The sequence below is a fragment of the Alligator mississippiensis genome, chromosome 2 (assembly GCF_030867095.1).
Source record: "Alligator mississippiensis isolate rAllMis1 chromosome 2, rAllMis1, whole genome shotgun sequence".
NCBI lineage: Eukaryota > Metazoa > Chordata > Crocodylia > Alligatoridae > Alligator > Alligator mississippiensis.
Genome location: NC_081825.1, coordinates 2,575,346 through 2,596,220, shown reverse-complemented (window position 1 = coordinate 2,596,220; position 20,875 = coordinate 2,575,346). Strand labels below are relative to the sequence as shown.

General features: G+C 52.6%; 2 protein-coding genes across 2 annotated transcripts in view; one reads left to right on the top strand and one right to left on the bottom strand.

Annotated features, from left to right (window-relative positions):
* Positions 1 to 20,875, top strand: part of LOC102564300 (zinc finger protein 420) — a 295,266-nt gene that overhangs the window by 215,425 nt on the left and 58,966 nt on the right. The window lies entirely within an intron of this gene.
* The window catches only part of LOC132248240 (zinc finger protein 420-like), a 178,436-nt gene continuing 159,317 nt past the window's right edge, over positions 1,757 to 20,875 (bottom strand). The window contains exons 3-7 of the mRNA XM_059721198.1: positions 20,647 to 20,819; positions 20,042 to 20,168; positions 16,974 to 17,090; positions 13,499 to 13,683; positions 1,757 to 13,005 (exon numbers count right to left, since the gene is read on the bottom strand). Of these exons, the coding sequence (XP_059577181.1) occupies positions 11,314 to 13,005; positions 13,499 to 13,683; positions 16,974 to 17,090; positions 20,042 to 20,168; positions 20,647 to 20,819 (2,294 nt within the window). The 3' untranslated portion in view covers positions 1,757 to 11,313. The remainder of the gene's footprint in view (positions 13,006 to 13,498; positions 13,684 to 16,973; positions 17,091 to 20,041; positions 20,169 to 20,646; positions 20,820 to 20,875) is intronic.

Below are 20,875 nucleotides of genomic sequence, written 5' to 3'. Positions count from 1 at the left end.
GCAAGACCGTTTCAGGCTGGACATAAGGAAGAATTTCTTTACTATCCGAGCCCCTGACGTCTGGAATAGCCTGCCATCGGATGTGGTTCAGGCACCTACATTGAACACCTTCAAGAAAAAATTGGATGCTTATCTTGCTGGCATCCTCTGACCCCAGCTGACTTCCTGCCTTAGGGCGAGGGGCTGGACTCGATGATCTTCCAAAGTCCCTTCCAGCCCTAATGTCTATGAAATCTATGAAACTATCAAACTATGAATGAAAGACAACTGATCTTCCTTCAAGGAACCAACCAGCTCTGCGATGTCTGGCCAGTTGACAGAGAAGTGTATTCATAGGATGGGTAATATGCATATATAATTGAATTGCTGGCTAAAACTTTGTCTATATGTATACCAGTAGTTGATACTTTGCAATGATCAACAAACAGATCTATTTTGGAACTAAAAGATTCTCATTTGGAGACAGTTTCAAGCATATTCTTAAGACAATATCAATCCTGTTTGCTTGCTCTCTCTTTAGCAGGAATAGAGCTTTCCCTCCTGTTCTTCAGGCAAAGTAAGACTCCAAAGCACCAAAGGATCAGACAAGGCTCCAGTGCTGGACAGACCTGGCAGCACCGAGGGCCACTGAGCAGCTAATGGAGGGGAAGGTCACTGCAGGGGAGGTAGGTGACACGTCCACCTCTCAAGTCACACCACCGTCACCATCTCCAGATTGCTAATGAGATGTCACCTGCCTTCCATTCCTCCACTGACTCATGCTGCCTTTTTTCCACTCAGCTAGAGAAATCCCCTGAGCAGAGACAGTCTGAGCAGGGTGTGGGGCTCTGCCCAAAGACGCAAGGAAGCCAGAGGCAGATTCAGCGGCAGGCGGGCCATGGGGGAGGAGGGGGTAGCAAGTGGCCGGACGTGAAGATGGCAGCAGCACAGAGATGCCAGACCGTGGCACTCATCCACCTCTGTGGAGCCCCACAAAGCAGAGGGTCCAGGGCAATCGCCCCGATTCGCCCCTCCTTAGGGACGACCCTGTGGCAGAAATGCCACCGTCTGTGCCCCTCTCCAGAGATCTGTCTCTGCCAGCGGGAGAGGCCGGTGTTGAATTCCTCAGAGTGGGGATCTTCCTTCCTGTCTACATGACAAAAGCCTGGTGCCTCGGAGGTGGATGCTCTGGTCACCTGGGGGGGGGGGGGGAGGGAAAAGCCCTGCTCACGGGCCCAGGTAGCCAGTGATGCTTTTTTAGATTGGTCGGCTTGTGGCCAGCACTGGCAGCTTCGATTGGACTGGGCTGCTGAGGTCAGAGAGGGGATAAAAACGTCCCGGGCCAGGAAGAAGAGGAGCCTTTAACCATGCGGTCACACATATGAATCTGAAACTGGCTCTCTCCTCATAACCGCATGCTCAGAGTGCCCTGCCTCCAGAGGGAAACTCCAACCACCTCTGGATGATGCGTGTGAGTAAGCTACTCGAGATCCGACTAGATATTTAGCTTACAGTAACTCAGATGTGAGATCAAAAGGCTACCATCAGCCACACTGGTTTGCTCTACAGGATTCCTCTGAGATTCCTCTGATATTTCCATGATATTGCTCTACCTTTTACCCTGTTTCCACCCTACCCCCTTGACCAACCTGACGGTGGGTGGTTGCACCCAGAAAAGTGCTGCGCGAACAGGCCCGGGGACGAAAGGGTTATGGGACCTTGTTTCTCCTTCTCTTATCTCTCTTCCCATTCACAGAAAACAATTAAGGAGGCGGTGTAACAAATAAATGCTTTACTCACACTTTCGTATAGGTGGTTTCCTTTACAGAATTTTCAAGATTAAACTCGCTGGTGACTTGAGAGCTCTAAACACATTCAAATGATATACTCGGTCATGATGGGGGCGTCTGGGGGGAAAGGGATTTCGTGGACGCAGGACCTCCGGTGAGGGTGATCAGGCCTCTCTGATATGGTGCGGGTCCCCCTTGTGCTTGTGTTCTGCCCCTTTTTATAAGCTACAGACTCAATCAAAATGTGCCCCGTGTATCTGCTGACTTTTAGGGAGCTGTGACTGCCGGCCGTGCAGTCACGCCCCTCATGTAGCCCCTGATTTGCTGAACCTATTTGATCGCGCGTTCATCATAACTCCCTCACACTCCGAGCATAGTTTCCCCTCATGTTTTACATTTGACTGGTGTTTGGTCATTCTCCATTTAGACATGCCCCCTTGACCAAATAACAGATTAGATACCTTGGAGTTCTTAAGTGTGTTTAAGATACAACATCCAACACAAACACAAAGTAGAATACCAACTAAGGGTATTAATAACTGTAGTCATTCAGCAGTTCTATTGTGACAGGGGCACTCAACTCATTTGGTTATGACACCCCTGTAATCAATAAAGTTCTCCTTTGTGACTGGTGTAGGAGACTTATTGAGGGGTGGGTCTAAATTATGCCTAGGAGACCCCTTAGCTCTGTGGACTATGGGAGGCTTTTCTGATAAGTGCCTGACTTGGGGAAGTGCCCCAAGTGCCTGTATTGGGTCTAGTACCCATTGGACGATCAGGCCTGCATTTTCCAAGGTGCGCAGAGCCAGAAGTGAGCCCAGAGCCTTGGATGATGGCAGCGGGAACCCCAGGCTAGCGGGTGTGCTCCAGGGAAGAGGTCGGCCAGACAGGAGGCACCCCAGGGAGGCACTCGGAGCCTGGAAGTTGGCCGGGCGCAGGGAGGTGGGCGGCTCCCTGCAGGAGCGCCCCCTAGTGGCCTGCCACACGTGGTGGCAACGGTGGGATCCGAATATCCTGCTGTATTTGAGGCATAATTTGGGAAAAGGAATAGTCACTGAAATCCCTTGAGCAAACAATTTCTAATTTGGCATCCGGTCACTGAATAGTGTAGATAGTCAGGTTGGCGGACGAGTATGTCCGGATGACTGTGCCTGAACTGAAAGAACTGGCAAAAGAGAGAGGCCTTCACGTGAAGAAAGGGCTAAAGAAGGAAGAGCTGGTTAAACTCTTGTGCACCAGCGAGTCAGAACAAGCGTCAGCTTCACGCTCGTCAACTCCTGAGTCCGACCCAGGAACACACTCCCGCTCATCAAGTCCGGAGGCCGCCGAGACATCACCCTCTGAGGGGGAACGGCAGAGACTCCATGAGCTAGAGCTGAAAAGGCTGGAGTTGAAAAGGCTGGAGCTGGAGGCCCAGCGCGAGAAGGATCAATGACAGCTAGAATTGAAAAGGATGGAGATGGAGCTGGAGGCAAAAAAGCTGGAGCTTGAGCAGAAAAAGCTGGAGGCTCAGCTCCATCTGCAGCCCAATGGGGCAAACGTGAGCACTCCGCAAGCGTCCGGCGAACACCCCAAACCGGACATCTCAGCCTTTGCTCGCTACCGAGACAGAGACAATCCTGCGGTGTTCCTAAGCAACTTCAAAAGACAAGCCCAGTGGTGTAAGGTGCCAGAGGAAAAGATCATGATGTACCTGTCTGCACTGGTAGAGGGCAACATGATGGTGGTCCTGGACAGCCTGCCCTCAGATGCAGCTGATGACTATAATGCCTTTAAAGCTGCAGTGTCTAAAAGGTTCAAGTTAGGACTGGATTATTTTCAGAAAAAATCCCAGCAAGTCATTGACTGATTATGTGGCCCTGTTGGAGGACACATACATTAAATGCTTAGCTGAAGCCAAGGTTGACACTGTAGAAAAGTCATGCCAGCTCATGGTGCTGGAACAATTCTATTTTTGGTGTCCAAGAGAGGTTAAGACCCTAGTCAGGGACAGGGACCCCAAAACTGCTCAAGAGGCCGCTGAGATTGCAGACCGACTGTTGCTAAATCGTGAGAAGCCTCCCTACTCGGGGAAGGAGCAGAAAGTGGTCCAAAGAGGGGGAAGAGAGGTCCAGGTCAAAAAGGGGAAAGAGGGCCACCTTCTGCAGAGAGCAAGGCGGCCCGATTCGGACAAACCACCCAATTCGGAAAAGAGGAGGTGCTATAACTGCGGGGAGCCGGGCCACATGAAGCCCAACTGCCCAAAGCTAACCAATAGACCCAGGCCCGTCAGGCGGGCAACAGCCGTGAGCAGTGAAGGGGGGGCCGGAGCCCCTCTGAGGGGAGTGTCTGTTGCTACAGGATCACAAACTCGGAGGAGGTGATGGCCCCCCACCAGACCATGATCACGGTAAAGGAGAGGACCCTTGTGGGGGAACTGGACACGGGGGCCAGTGTGACACTAATTAATTCCAACCTTGTCTCGCCTGCAGACATAATCCCGGGAAAGACCCTTACTATTCACGGGGTGAGGGCCCACCTCTGACGGCAGTGGTAGTCCGTGCACCCATCGTGTGGAATGACTGTTTAACGTACCTGGAAATGGGGGTACTGGAAGGGGCTCCGGTCCCCATCCTGGTGGGACGGGATCTTATGGGGCAGGAATCAGTGGTTCACCTGCAACCAGAGGTTGAAGGTGAACTTTTTTTGACCCAGAATAGCCCAGAATGTGACGGACTACTGCAAATCTTGCGAGACATGCCAGCGGACGGGCAAAAGTGGGGACAGGAGAAGGGCTCCCCTGCAGCCCCTCCCTATCATTGACCAACCCTTCCACAGGGTGGCCGTGGACATTGTGGGACCGCTGAAGCATAAGACTCATAGAGGAAGGAAATACATACTGACTAGAGTGGATTACACAATGCGGTACCCGAAGGCAGTTGCCTTCACCTCCATTGAGGCCCCCGTGGTTGCTGATGCCCTCATCAAGGTCTTCTGTCAGCTGGGTTTTCCCTCCGAGATCCTAACGGACCGGGGTGGGAACTTCCCGGCGGAGGTGATGAAGTGCCTGTGGGACTGCTGTGGGGTGCAACACCTTAAGACCACAGCCTACCACCCTCAGACAAATGGGCTGGTGGAAAGGTTCAATGGCACCTTGAAAGGGATGCTAAAGGACTATGTGGACTCCAACCCCAAGGGCTGGGATGAGAAACTGCCGCATCTGCTCTTTGCCTACCGGGAGGTGCCCCAGGAGTCCACTGGGTTCTCACCCTTCAAGTTGATGTTCAGGAAGCGAGTTCGAGGTCCTCTCGATTTGGTGAGAAAGGAGTGGGAAGGAAGATCGCTTCCACAAAGACCTCAGTGGTGGAGTATGTGCTTAACTTCCATCAGAAACTGACTGACATGATGAAGATGGCACAAGACTCCCTGGGACAGGCCCAGGAGAAGCAAAGGTCCTGGTATGATGAGAAGGCCCGCTTACGTACCTTTGAGCGGGGTGATAATGTGATGGTTTTCCTGCCACTAAAAACAGACAAGCTGCAAGCCGCTTGGGAAGGTCCTCATCCTATCCTGGACAGACTGGATGATGTGACCTATGTAGTGGCTATTAGGGATAGGAAGCCTAAGACAGTTCATGTGAACATGCTTAAACCCTACTATGACAGAAAGGAGATGGTATTCTGGGTTCCCTCCGTTGAGGGAACACCGGAGGGCCCGGAGGAGCCGGTCATGTATGGGGACTGGGATGACGAGGCAGGGATCGAGGAACTCCGCCTGCCGGACCATCTGCCCTCCCAGGACAAGGACCAGCTGCTCGCAGCGCTCAAGGACTTTGAGACAGTGTTCTCCAATAAACCAGGTAAAACGGACCTGGCAGTACACTCGATAGAGACGGGCAGCCATCGCCCTATATATTCCCGACATTACCCAGTTAATGAGAAGGTGAGGCAAGAAATAAAATGGGAGATCGCAGAGATGGAAGAGTTGGGGGTAATCCGGCCTTCAACGAGTCTCTGGGTCAGTCCAGTGGTACTCGTCCGGAAGCAGGATGGAACCATCCGGTTCTGTGTGGACTACAGGAAACTGAATGCCATTACCACCCCTGATGCGTACCCTATGCCCAGGATGGACACTTTGCCAGAGTGCCTGGGCCCAGCCAAAGTCATCTCTACTCTCAATCTGTCTAAAGGATTTTGGCAGATGGCACTGGACCCGGATGCCATAGCCAAGTCTGCCTTTACCACACCTACGGGGCTATACGAGTTCACAGTTTTACCTTTTGGTTTGCGCAACTCTCTCGCCTCTTTCCAAAGACTGATTAATAATCTGCTGCAAGGATGCGAGCAGTTTGCCATGGCTTACATCGATGATATCGCCATCTTCAGTCAGGACTTTGAGTCGCACCTGATTCACCTGACCACCATGTTAGGTAAGATCAAGCAAACTGGTATTACTGTGAAAGCCAAGAAGTGCCAGTGGGCACTATCTGAGGTAGTCTACTTGGGTCATCGTGTGGGTGGAGGTCATATTGCTCCCTTGTGGGACAAGATCGAGGCCATCAGGGACTGGCCATCTCCACAGACCAAGAAGCAAGTCAGAGCCTTCCTTGGCCTGGCGGGTTACTACCGAAGATTTGTCCCGGGGTTTGGGGCATCTGCCTCCCCGCTGCACGAGCTGACCAAGAAGGGCAGCCTGGACCCGGTGGTCTAGAAGCAGGGGTGACAGGAAGCATTTGACACCCTCAAGGCTGCCCTGGTCAAACAACCAATCCTGAAGGCACCGCTCCATGATAAACCCTTCTACGTGGCAACGGATGCCTCCAACGTAGGACTGGGAGCTGTACTCTTACAGGAGCACCAGGAGACACGGCACCCCGTGGCATACCTCAGCCGGAAGCTAATCCCTTGGGAGGGAAGGAGTGCTTGGCAATCGTCTGGGCACTGAACAAGCTGAAGCCCTATTTGTGGGGACAACAGTTCACCGTCCTGTCGGACCATGCCCCACTGCAGTGGTTGCAGACCACGCAAAACACCAATGCGAAGCTGCAGCGATGGGCCTGGCAGCTTCAAGAGTTCAACTTCACTGTCGAGCACATCAAGGGAAGCCAGAACGTGATAGCGGATGCCATGTCACAAAAGGACTCTGGGTAGTGGGTCCTCTGGACTCAGGACTAGTGAAAAGATCACTAGTGTAAGACTGCCATCAGGTTTTATGGTTTCTGTATGTTCTTGTAATAACTCGTTTCAGGTTTCCTTTTTTTCCCTTCTTCTGGCATCCCGTGGGAACTCCCTGACCCAACACGCCTGGACCCACAGCCCTGACAGGCCCCGTGTCTGAGCTTTTAAAGGAGCGGGGGCGGGGGAAGGGGGGAAGTGTGGCAGGAATGCCACCGTCTGTGCCCCTCTCCAGAGATCTGTCTCTGCCAGCGGGAGAGGCTGGTGTTGAATCCCTCAGGGCAGGGATCTGCCTCCCATTCTACGAGAAAAGCCTGGTGCCTCGGAGGCAGATGCTCTGGTCACCTGGGAGGGCGGGGGAGGGGGAGGGAAAAGCCCCGCTCACCGGCCAAGGTAGCCAGTGATGCTTTTTTAGATTGGTTGGCTTGTGGCCAGCACTGGCAGCTTCGATTTGACTGGGCTGCTGAGGTTAGAGAGGTTGTTTAAAGGCCCGGGCCAGGAAGAAGAGGAGCCTTTAACCATGCAGTCACACAGATGAATCTGAAACTGGCTCTCTCTTCATAACTGCATGCTCAGAGTGCCCTGCCTCCAGAGGAAAACTCCAACCACCTCTGGATGATGCGTGTGAGTAAGCTACTCGAGATCCTACTAGATATTTAGCTTACAGTAACTCAGATGTGAGATCAAAAGGCTACCTCAGCCACCCTGGTTTCCTTTATGGGATTTCTCTGATATTTCCATGATACTGCTCTACCTTTTACCCTGTTCCCACCCTACCCCCTGTAATCAATAAAGTTCTCCTTTGTGACTGGTGTGGGAGACTTATTGAGGGGTGGGTCTAAATTATGCCAAGGAGGCCCCTTAGGTCTGTGGACTAAGGGAGGCTTTCCTGATAAGCCCCTGACTTAGGAAGTGCCCCAAGTGCCTGTATTGGGTCTAGGACTCATTGGACGATCAGACCTGAGTTTTCCAAGGTGCGCAGAGCCAGAATTGGGTCCAGAGCCTTGGATGGTGGCAGCAGGAACCCCAGGCTAGCAAGGGTGCTCCAGGGAAGGGGCCGGCCGGACGTGAGGCACCCCAGGGAGGCACTAGGAGCCTGGAAGGTGGCCAGGCACAGGGAGGTGGGCGGCTCAATGTAGGAGCACCCCCTACTGGCCTGCCACAGACCCTGCCTCTGAGTATGGAGTATTTCCTGCCTGTGAAAGCACCTGCATCCTCTCATCCTTCTTAACAAACTGAGCAGACTGGGCTGCAGTCCACTGGCATGAGACTGCTTCCCTGGATGAAGATACTGGCAGCCCAGTCTGTTCATTTTGTAGCAGTTTCTTGCAGACCACGATGGGAATGTGCAGGCCTGGAAGAGGGGGAATGCAGTGGGGAGGAAAGGCATGATCAGGGTGGAAGGCAGGCAATGCTCCCCCAGCATTAAATGTGCTCCTTCCTACAACTCTAAAGCCTCACATACAACAACCCTGGGGCCGCAGGGAAGTCGAAGCTGATAGTCAGCCAAAGACAGTCCACAGGTGTCATTTGGAGGCATCTGTCTTGGGGAGGTCACCTATTGTAGACACTTCTTCTGCCCCTGGGAGCAGTGCCTGCTTTTAGAGAATGATGGGGTGGCACAGGCTGCAAGGCTGATGCAAAGATCACCTCTCTGTTGGGCCAGTAGGAGGTGCTCCTGCGTTGAGCCACCCACCTCACTGCGCCCAACCACCTACCAGGCTCCAAGTGCCTCCTTGGGGGTGCCTCATGTCTGGCCCACCCCCTTCCTGGAGCCTACTTGCTAACCTGGGGGTAACGCCGCCACCACCCAAGGTCTAGACTGATTCAGGCCCAGTGCTCCCTGGGAAACACAGGCCTAGTACTCTTTGAGGGGTACTCAACCCACTGCAAGAACTTGGGGTGCTTCCCTTAGTTTGAAGCACAAATAGTAGTCTCCCTCAGTCAACTGGACCAAGGGGACCCCAAGGCATAATCTAGACCCTCTCCCAGTAAGTCTGCCATGCTAGGTACTAAGGAGAACTTTATTGGTTACAAGCAGTAGGTTTGGACTAGGGTACAGAGTAGAGGAAAATCAAAGACATCCCACAGAGCAAACAGTGGCATGGTAGCCTTTGATTACACATCTGTTACTACAACCTATATATCTAATTCACTCTCAAGTAGCTTACTCACAACTTTAGCCAGAGGCAGCTGGAGATTTCCTCTGGAGACAAGCAGTTCATTGATCATGAGTATCAAGACAGCGAGTGAACTTCAGAAGGTCCAGCTTCTCTCCAAGTTCTCATCATGGCTACTGCCCCTTCTCCTAGGAAGTCCCTAACTTATATAGACCTTATGACCTCATTTACCTGATCCAATGAAGGCCAGCAACTGTTGGCTGCCAGACAAACAATTTGAAATCCATCACTGGTTGCTGGGTAGACTCGTGGGGTCTCTAGCCCCATCTCAGCCATGTTGCCACTGCTTAGAGCAATAGGGAGCTTAAGCCCCACACCCAGGTATGTGATGCCAATCTTGTAGGCAAAGGGAGCAGGTTTCCCCCTCCCTGAGGAATGCATCCAGCTCAGGTTACAACTCGAGGTTACCTGAAACAGATGGGACCAGAGGTGTCTGCCCTCTGCACTGATTTGGTAACCACATTTTCAGAAGTGTTTGGGGAGAGACAGAGATGGGACTCTGCCACAATCTCCTCACAGGTTCCCCCAGTATCCATGTTGTTACTAGATTTGCCAATTACTTTGGGGTGTGCTCATTTATTAGGGGTAGGTTTCTAGGGTCCTTGTAATTCTATCAATGTGCTGTTCGTGTTACTTGTGTTTCCATACGGAGATGTATCTCTCCCTTCTGCAAGTCCTCACCCCAATGGAGCTATCTTGCAGGACTGTTTCAATGGGGCTGGGTTCCTTCAGCCACCAAATCAGTCATAGACACCAACACACACAAATTACCATGACACGCCTGACCCGGCCGGGTTGATCAGCACGGACAGGCTGACACCCTCCTAACCTTTTGTGGAGAGGACTTCCACCAGTCGTACTGGGAAAAGTATGACAACACTTCTGACGGGGCTCCAATGGGCTGGCCGCTGTGATGAACCCTTTACCATTGTTCAAATGTTGCCCATACCCCCTCGGAGTCAGTCTTTTTCCCTCAGCATTCCCTAACCTGGCAACCGAGTTTTAGTCAATCAAGTTTAAATAGGCCTCCCATAGTAGGACCGGGGACTGTACGGCCCGAGACAACTATTAAACTTTACTTCTGCTTAGAGATGGCGGCGGGGGGGGGGGAGACCTTTGGAAAGCCAGATTAGAACTGGTCTGATAAATGCTGAACTGGGTGTGTGTAAACATGGGTTGATTAGCATTTGGAGCATACATTCCCCATCATACAGAGCTCCCCTGCTTCTCTGATCCCAGAATTCACTGCAGTCTCTGATTCAGACTTCCTGTTCTTGACCTCCCTTGTAAATGAATGGTCATCTGGTTCCATCTCGGGTGCATATGAGACCTAGGGCAGTTGTCTCACTCTTGTCACCCTTATCTGGAGGGTCTTAGGTGTGACTCTCATTGCACCTTAATCAGTTTCGTGGGGGGGGGGGGGATTCTTTGTGAATCAGACAGACTGTGTCCTGTGCCAGGGTTCCCCAAGAACACAGAGCTCAGAGGTAACAGTGTGGGCATCTGACTGAGGCATTTCCTTTTAACCCCTCGCCCATATCAAACCTGGGAGGCTGGCCTCTGTGTCCTTTGGGTTTTCCAGTGCCCTAGAAAGGCTGAACAAAGCGTGAACTGTTGCTGCAGTCCCCTGGCATGACACTGCTTCCCTGGATGCAGACACTGGTGGGTGCTCAGCAGGTATACATCCCCAAACCCTTTCTGTATTGCTGACAGAATTATGGACACTCCCGGATAGGGATACACTGGTGCTGGGCCAGTTTGGAGGATTGGAAGAAGCATTTCCCGCTCTTCGAGCACGGATGTGGTTTCTCCTCTGTGTGGATACGCTGGTGCCAGGACAGCTGGAGGATTAGATGAAGCTCTTCCCACACTGAGCACTATTATGGCTTCGCCCTCATGTGAATAAGTTGGTGCAGAGCCCAGCTGGAGGAGTGAGTGAAGCTCTTCCCACACTATGAGCACGGATATGACTGCAAACCCGTGTTGGTAATCTGGGGCTGGGCCAGGGTATAGGACAGGTTGAAGCTTTTCCCACACTCCGAGCACCAATATGGCTTCTTCCCCGTGTGGATGAGGCTGTGTTTGATCAGGTAAGGGCACTGAGTGAAGTCCTTCCCAAACTCTGAGCACTGATGTAACTTCTACTGTGTGGATACAATGGTGCTAATCTAGGCCTGATGACTGGGGGAAGCTCTTCCCACACTCTGAGCACTAATGTCGCTTCTCTCCTGTGTGGATACGCTGGTGCTGAGCCAGGGTGCATGACCGAGTGAAACTCTTCCCACACTTGAAGCACTGATGTGGCTTCTCCCCCGTGTGGATACGCTGGTGCCGAGCCCGGCTGGAGGACTGAGTGAAGCTCTTCCCACACTCCGAGCACTGATGTGGCTTCTTCCCAGTGTGGATAAACTGGTGCAGAGCCAGCTGGCGGGAGTAAGTGAAGCTCTTCCCACACTCTGAGCACTGATGTGGCTTCTCCCCCGTGTGAATACGCCAGTGCTCAGACAGGTTGGAGGAGTAAGTGAAGCTCTTCCCACACTCTGAGCACTGATGTGGCTTCTCCCCCGTATGAATACGCCAGTGCTCAGACAGGCTGGAGGACCGAGTGAAGGTCTTCCCACACTCTGAGCACTGATGTGGCTTCTCCCCCGTGTGTATACGCTGGTGCACAGACAGGCTGGAGGTCTGAGTGAATCTCTTCCCACACTCTGAGCACTGATGTGGCTTCTCCCCCGTGTGGATACGCTGGTGCACAGCCAGCTGGGAGCGGAAAGTGAAGCCCTTCCCACACTCTGAGCATTGATGTGGCTTCTCCCTCGTATGGATACGCTGCTTCTGAGTCAGTCCGTCAGAGTTAGCAAAGCTCTTCTCACACTCTGAGCATTGATACGACTTCTTCCCTGTGTAGTGCTGAGCCAGGGTGGAGCTCTGAGTGAAGACCTTCCCACACTCTGAGCACTGATATGGCTTCTCCCCCATGTGGATACGTTGGTGATAAGCCAGGTGGGCAGACTGAGTAAAGCCCTTCCCACACTCTGAGCACTGATGTGGCTTCTCCCCTGTGTGGATACGCTGGTGCAGAGCCAGCTGGCGGGAGTAAGTGAAGCTCTTCTCACACTCTGAGCACTGATGTGGCTTCTCCCCCGTGTGGACATGCCGGTGCTGAGCCAGGCTGGAAGACTGAGCAAAGCTCTTCCCACACTCTGAACACTGATGTAGCTTCTCTCCCGTGTGGATACGCTGGTGCCGAGCCAGCTCAGAGGAGTAACTGAAGCCCTTCCCACACTCTGAGCACTGATGTGGCTTCTCCCCAGTGTGGACATGCTTGTGCGCAGTCAGCCTGGAGGAGTAACTGAAGCTCTTCCCACACTCTGAGCACTGATATGGCTTCTCCCCTGTGTGGATACGCTGGTGCCGAGCCAGGTCGGAGTAGTAATTGAAGCTCTTCCCACACTCCGAGCAGCGATGTGGCTTTTGCCCCGTGTGGATACGCTGGTGCAGAGCCAGCTGGGAGAGGTAAGTGAAGCTCTTCCCACACTCTGAGCACTGATGTAGCTGCTCCCCCGTGTGGATACGCTGGTGCTCAGCCAGGCTGGAGGAACGAGCGAAGCTCTTCCCACACTCTGAGCATTGATGTGGCTTCTCCCCCGTGTGGATGCGCTGGTGCCTAGCCAGGCTGGACAAGTAAGTGAAGATCTTCCCACACTCTGAACACTGATGTAGCTTCTTTCTTGTGTGCATGCACCAGTGCCTTGCCAGTTTGGAGAGCTTCCTGAATCTCTTCCCACACTTGGTGCAGTGGTGCTGCACACACTCATGCTGGGACAGGTCTTGCAAGCAGCTGAAGTTCTTCCTGCACTCAGTGCAGTGGTGTGTCTTCCTCCCTAGGGGGATGCACCGGTCCTGGAAGCAAGGAGAAAAAAGGGGTGGAGGTCTTTCCACTCTTGCCACAGCTGTGCCTGACACTTCCCCCTCTGCACATGTAGGTACTTCACCAGGTCTGTGGGGCACACAAAGCTCTTCCCCCATTGGGTGAAGCAGTGGGGTAGCTCTCCACAATGGGTCTGGCAGTAAGCAACCAGGGCAGAGGCAGGTGAAGCTCTTCCCAAACTTGATGCATACATGGGACTTCTCCCCAGTCTATCTTATCTTGTGAAAAGCCAGGAGTGATGGGCACTGAAACGTTTTCCTGACCTTCAGCTAGGGCTGAGCTCTGCCCGTGCTTGGAAGTGAGCTCCTGCTTCCCTCCGAGGCCCTCCCCACTGCCTTTGCTTGCATGCAGTGCATCTTTCCAGTGGCTCTTAAGGTCTTTCAGCTCCACCAATTCTTGCCTGCACCCAGGGCTCTATCTAGGTTCCGCCCCTTCTCCACCCTGATGCCCAACTTGAGATGGTACCTGGATCATGGCTACATTCTCCTTCTGCTTTTGGGGCCTCCCCTGAGTCTCGTGCCATGGCTCCTTCTCAGGTCCCAGGGAGTCCATCTCACACAAACTCTCTGGGGAAGTCTGCACTGGATCCAGGTCTGCAGACCCTTCCACAGAAAGTTCCTCTTCAGCTCTGCTCAGCAGCCTGGCACCTCCTGCATGGGGAAGACAAACTCCAGATTAGTTACTACCCTGCTGGCAAAGGGCAAACACTGCTATTCCTTCTACTGGGATGGGCCTCAGAGCAGGCCTGGACTTTGGCATTGTGTTCCCTCAAGAAAACAAGGTCTTCCTGCCAGAACCCCAAGTGCTGGAGGCAAGGGTGGGGCAGGTCCCTGTGCTGGGCTAATGTTCCCTACTTGGTGCAGTTCAGACCGAGACTCTCAGGGTATCTGCCCCAGCTGTCCATATAATCACCTCAGGCCCTGCTGGGACAAGCAGACATGGGACACATGCATTAGGGCAGTGCCTGAATAGCCTCATGCTCTAAGGGGCTGAGGATGAGGGGAGGACGTAGAGATGTGTTGCTCTCTTCTGAGAGGAGCAAGGCTGTGCTTCCTGCCTGCTTCCAGGGAAAAGGTCTTTTGCAGGGAATGCACCCACGGAGCTTTCCTCTACTCACCGGTCCCAGATGGCATCCATTTCACAGGGTCTTCAAAGGGGCTAAGGCCTTGGCATGAACTTGAACCAGGACTATCCACGGAGTCTCAGGCTTCATGACACTCAAGACCCCAGAGATGAAACAGCAAAGGGTGTTACCTGTCAGCTCTGTGTTCCTGAAGGAGCCCTGGCACCCAGCTTGATGGACTTAGAAAGGACTTTTTCTATCCCCATTTCATAAATTTAATAGATTTCATAGACATTAGGGCTGGAAGGGACCTCAGAAGATCATCGAGTCCAGCCCCCTGCCCAAAGGGCAGGAAGTCAGCTGGGGTCATAGGATCCCAGCAAGATAAGCATCCAGTTTGCTCTTGAAGGTGTTCAAAGTAGGCGCTTGAACCACCTCCGGTGGCAGGCTGTTCCAGACCTTGCGGGCTTCGACAGTAAATAAATTCTTCCTTATGTCCAGCGTGAAACGGTCTTGTAGTAGTTTATGAGCATTCGACCTAGTCGTCATCCCTTGGGGCGCTCTGGTGAACAAACGTTCCCCCAGATACTGGTGGTCACCCCTGATAAACTTATAGGTGGCCATCAGATGACCCCTGAGCCTGCGCTTTTCCAGGCTAAAGAGCCCCAGGGCTCTCAGCCTGTCATCGTAGGGTCTGCTTCCCTGACCTCTGATCATGCGCGTGGCTCTTCTCTGGACTCTCTCAAGCTTCTCCACATCCTTTTTGAAATGTGGAGCCCAAAACTGGACGCAGTACTCCAGCTGCGGCCTCACTAAGGCTGAGTACAGGGGGAGAATGACGTCCCGGGATTTGCTTGAGAAGCATCTATGGATGCAAGCCAGAGTTTTGGTCGCTTTACTGACTGCAGCATCGCATTGCAGGCTCATGTTCATCTTGTGGTCAATGATGACCCCCAAGTCTCTTTCTTCCATAGTGCTAGCCAACATAGCACTGCCGAGCCTATAAGGATGCTGCAGGTTTTTCTTCCCAAGGTGGAGAACCTTGCATTTATCGGCGTTGAACACCATCAGATTCTCGTCCGCCCACTTGCTGAGCCTGTCCAGGTCAGCCTGGATCACCCACCTGTCTTCTGGTGTGGATGCTTTGCCCCAAAGTTTGGTGTTGTCGGCGAACTTGGCCAGTCCGCTTCTGACTCCAGTGTCAACATCATTAATGAAGATGTTGAACAGTATGGGTCCAAGGACAGAGCCTTGGGGGACCCCACTGGACACAGGACACCATGACGAGTGACTTCCATCGACCACCACCCTCTGGGTCCGACCACAGAGCCAATTCCCCAGCCAGTGGATCGTGGTGGACCCGAGGCAACAACTGGCCAGTTTCACCAAGAGGTGATCATGGGATACCAGATCAAAGGCTTTTTTGAAGTCAAGATATATGACATCAATCTCTTCTCCCTTGTCCAGGTGATAGGTCACCTGGTCGTAGAAGGAAATGAGATTGGTCAAGCAAGACCTACCCGCGACAAACCCGTGCTGGCTATCCCTTAAGATGTTGGCGTCGGCCAGTCCATTAAGGATGGCCTCTTTAATAAACTTTTCTAAGATCTTCCCCGGGATAGAAGTCAGACTAATGGGCCTATAGCTAGCCGGATCCACTTTCCTCCCTTTCTTGAAGATAGGCACCACGTTGGCCTTCTTCCAGTCTTCGGGCACAACACCAGAGCGCCAAAGTCTTCAAAGATCCGTTCTAGAGACTGGGCTATGATGCTCGCCAGCTCCTTGAGTACCCTGGGGTGTAGATTGTCAGGACTGGCTGACTTGAAGGTATCCAGCCTCTCAAGACACTCCTTCATGAGGTCAGCATCAATGGAGGGCAGGGGATCACCCTCACCCGGACTTCCCTGTCCCGTAGCGGGCATGGGCGTCCCATGGGACTGATGAAAGACCGACGCAAAGTACCCATTTAATAGGTCGGCTTTTTCCTGGGCGTCAGTTGTCAGTTGCCCCATCTGCTTCAGCAGGGGTCCAATGTTGCTCCTGCTTTTCCTCCGGCTCCCCACATATCTGAGAAAGGACTTTTTATTGTCCTTGATGCTCAAAGCTAGTTGGAGTTCAGTTGCAGCCTTGCTTTCCTGCTATGCTCCCTGCAGGACCGGACCAGTGCATGAAGCTTGGGTGGATCTTGTGTAGGCCATGCTGGGGCTATGCGCTGTAGGCAGTGGCGGAGCAGGCATCGCAGGGCATGTGGGCTCTGGGTTGTTGTGGGGTGGGGACAGGGGCTGACTGGCTCAGCTGGGTTCATGCAAGGCACTCCCATGCACACCCCACATACCCTTAAACCCTCCCACGTAAACCCCATAACCACACCATCCACCAAACAATCATACACCAAAACAAAGCCCACACCTACCCACACCCTACCCTACATGCCCTAACACTCACACCTACAAGCCTCTGGGGGAAGCCCTATTCACTGCTACATGCACACAGCACACACACCCCAAATCCCCAAAAACCCCAAGCTCACCTACACATCCCCACAAACCACCTATAACCACCCGCACACACCACACATACCCCCACGTTCTCTCCAACGTCCCATATACACACATGCACCCAATCACCCACAGGCCCCCAGAAACCCAATACCCTCACACCCATACTCCTTAGGGGTGCACCAATAAGAGATTTTGGGGGCTTCTGCTGCTGCATACCCCCTGGGAAGGTGTGGGCAGGCAGCACATGTGTCCCTGGATCCACAGTCAGCACCCTGCAATAGCAGCACAGGGCAGGCCTGTGATTTCCAGGTCCTGCTGGCACTGCCTATGTAGCTTTACTGATGGCAGTCAAGTGGAGGGGACAGCCACAACTCACCTGGCAGAAGGCCCTCTGATCTTGAGATTTCCCCAATCTCCTCATCATCACAGACCCAGAGCTCCAAATGTCCTCGCTGAATGCTGCAGATTAAGTCAGGTGTGGGACCTTGATATCCTGTTTGGGCAGTAGTTAAAGAAAATTTGTGACTGGGTACAGGATGCAGAATCCAGCCGGGATTTGGGCAATGGAGCCAATGAATTCAAGGTGTCTACTAGGGCCTTGATGGGCAAGGGAGGATGGGCATTTAAGATGAAAGAAGGCACTGCAGGGACAAGCCTTCAAGAGATAACAGTCCTTCTCACCCAGGTGGACGAGGAATGCTCATAGGAAAACAAAGCACCAATTACTCCTGATTTAGAAAGGGCATTAAACTGACAGAATCACCAGGGACAGGTACGGAGATGCATGAGAGGAACAGGAGGGACACCAGTTCACCAAGAGTTAGCGCCAACCTAGTGAGGGGAGGGGTTGGACGTGTTTTAGTCAGTAGGCCCAGAAGATCTTCCTTCAAGGGTGCTGAAGGAATTGGCCTGTCAAACAGCTGAACAGCTGGCACGACTTTCTGGGCACTTGTGGTGCTCACAATAGGTCCCAGAGGACTGCAAAAGGGCCAATATGGTCCCTATTTTCAAGACTGGGAGGAAGAAAGAGCCGGGTAACTATACGCTGGTTACTCTCACCTCTATCAGTTTTGGGAAAAACTGTGAAAAAACTATTGAGGGTCACATTTGTGAGAGCCCAGCAGAAAAAATTATGTTGAAGGGTAACCAGCACGGATTCATAGCAGGTGGATCCTGCCTGACCGACCTTGTTTCTTTTTACAGCTGTGTCACAAAATGATTAGATGCAGCAGTCGAGGTAGATATCATTTATGTGGATTTTAAAAAGGCCTTCAACTACGGTGTCTCATCCCATTCTCATACGTAAACCAAGCAGCTGTGACGTAGACAATTACATGGTCAGGGGGGTGGCAAATTGGCTTGTGGGACGCACCCAGAGATCAGTGCGGGACGGGTCGGTATTGACCTGGAAAGGTGTGGGCAGTGCAGTCCCCCAAGGTTCAGTCCTTGGGCCAGTGCTGTTCAATATCTTCATCAGTGACTTGGATGAGGGTGTGGAGAGCACTCTCTCCAGATTCACGGACAACACCAAATTATGGAGCAAAGTAAACACACTGGTGCGCAGGGAACGGATTCAGGTGGATTTGGACAGAATAAGATGCAAATTCACAAAGATAAAAGCATATTACTGCACCTGGGGAGAAGGAATCTCCAACAGGCTTACAGATTGGGAAATGACTTTGTAACCATCACAGCAGTGGAAAGGGACCTCGGAGTCATAGTTGACTCCAAGATGAACTTGAGTTCTCGATGTGATGAAGTGATCAATTAAGCTAACCGCACCGTATCACACAGTGGCATGTGCACCATGAACAGATCTAGAGAGATGATATTTCCCTTCTATGCGGCACTGGTCAGGCTGCAGTTGGAGTACTGCATCCAGTTTCAGGTGCTGCACTTCAAGAGGGATGTGCACAAGCTTGAGCGGGTCCAGAGGAGGACTACTTACATGGTTAGGGGACTGCAGGCAAAACTCTACAAGGAGTGACTGAGAAACCTGGATCTTTCTAACCTCTGCAAGAGAAGGCTGAGAGGTGATCGACAGACCGTCTACAAATTCATTGGAGGGGGGCAGCAGGAATAGGGGATATTCTGTTTAGCAGGGCACCCCTTGGAGTAACGAGAAACAACAGCCACAAACTGACGGAGAGCAGCTAAGTTAGACGTCAGGAAGAACTTTTTACGGTAAGGGCTGCCAGAATCTGGAATGGGCTTCAAGGGAGCTGGGGGTCTCCCCTACCTTGGAGGTCCAGAGGAAACTGGACAAGCACCTGGCTGGGATCATCTGACCCCGGTGCTCTTTCCTGCCCAGGGCAGGGGGTCGGACTCCATGATTTCTTCCAACCCTAACCTCTATGAAATCTATGTTGTACTGGGGAGCAAAAACAAAGCTTTCACTGTTTTCAAGGTACCAAAAAGATGAGGTATTGGACACACATATGGTTGGATAACATTCATCTTATTAGTGAAATTCCAGGAGAAGTGAAAATGAGCTTAGTGAAGGGACATATGGCAGTGAAAAGCTTACTTGATAAGGGACTGACACTGAGACTTTTTCTGGGACAGTAATTCATCATCACCAGGGAAAGGAACGGATGATTTCATAATAAGTGTAGCTGCGACTCAGCAATCATGCCATCGATTGGGAAGATCATCCCAGGAGGGGTGAGGAGGGCACAGGCTGGCAAGTACTGCAGGGTTGAACACCAAGTTCCTGGGAGTCGTGGATGTGGACAAAAGAAGGCCGAAAGAGACATTTCACAGCATGGGAAAGGCCATAATATAGAAATGGTCGAGATGGTCTTTGCCGAGCAGGACAAAACATAGAAGTACTTCCCTAGGAAAATCCTCTGGGCAAAGGCAGGGGAAAGAAAGAATCGGAAAAGCAAACTGACCTAGTAAAAGCTCAGTACCTCAACCCCGCGCACAAGACAGTACAACCCCTTCATTAAACATCCTCTGGGAATGAAAACTGGTTCCCACTAGGTCCTGCAGCTAGCCCACTTCTTGTCATCACAGTGATGGGCATCCGATCAGCAGAGGGATTTTAGGAAGAGCACAAGAAAACTTATGAGAGGGGCAGAGGGAGCTGGAGAGCACAGGTTGAAAAAAAAAATACAACAAAGCCAGAGTCTCCTGTCTACGGATATTAGGGTGGGATGTGGACAGGAGCTTCCAGGGATCATGTTGCCAAGAAACTGCTGCATGTGGAAGAACCAGGAGTCCCAAGAATGGGGAAGGCACAAGTGAAGGCGGCTAGAGCAAATGAAGGAGCAGATCTCAGTCTGAAATGTGAGGGAGGCCTGATCACTGACAGGGCAGTGGGGAGGAAGGGGATTTAAACCTCCAGCCAACAGTTCATGAGGTTGAGACTTGGAACAGGGAGATGACTACAAAACTGCAGAGCTCACATATCTCCAGTGGAAACAAGACCCAGAGCTTTACCCAGGGAAACGAGGGCTTGGTAATTCTTCAGCATCTGGTCCTGGTAAAGCACCTTGTCTTCATTGTCCAGCAGCTCCCACTCCTTCCGTGTGAAATACACAGCCACATCCTCGAACACCTCCCGGAGCTGCAGGCACAAGCGTTGCACCATCAGTGTCTCCTGCGCCAGCTGCTCCCCACCCCCACAGCCCGGTTTGCGATCACTGGGTACTACCACGAATTGCAATCTTAGCCATGACCGGTAAGGGGACACAACTCCCGAGTCTTCAGCTGACATGTGACGTGGATGCAGCCGCGGATACAGGAGTTCAGGTGCTGGCTTTAGCCCAGATCATCCTGGGCTATTTGCTTGGTCCTTTGAGGCAGCCTGGGCAGCACGTTCTCAGGCAGGGAGCCCTGGCTCCACGCACTGTAACCCGGCCTGCCCGTGCCAGCACCCCTGGTATCTGAACTGGGGAGGGAGCTCCTGCTAACGTAGCTAGAGCTGCAATCTTTGTGATCTTCAGGTCTCTCTGCTCCCCAAATTCCTTACAGCATCCCGGGCTCCTCCTGCGCTCTGCCCCACCTGTACTCCCCACCACAAGTGAACCAGGTGCCCTGCTCACCTCCGAGCTCTCCACCTGCTTTGGAGGCCTGCCCTGCCCCTTCTGCACTTGGCCTGGCTCAGGGGTCAGGGAGCTCCTCTCCTCCAGGCTCCCTGCGCACGTCCTCTGCAGCTCCAGGATCACCGGCCCCTCCTCAGCAGGCTGCTGCTCAGCTCTCTGCAGGGTCCCAGCACCTGCGCGTGGGGAAGGGAGGGCACACGTGAGCCCTGGTGCTGCTGACACGGGGAAA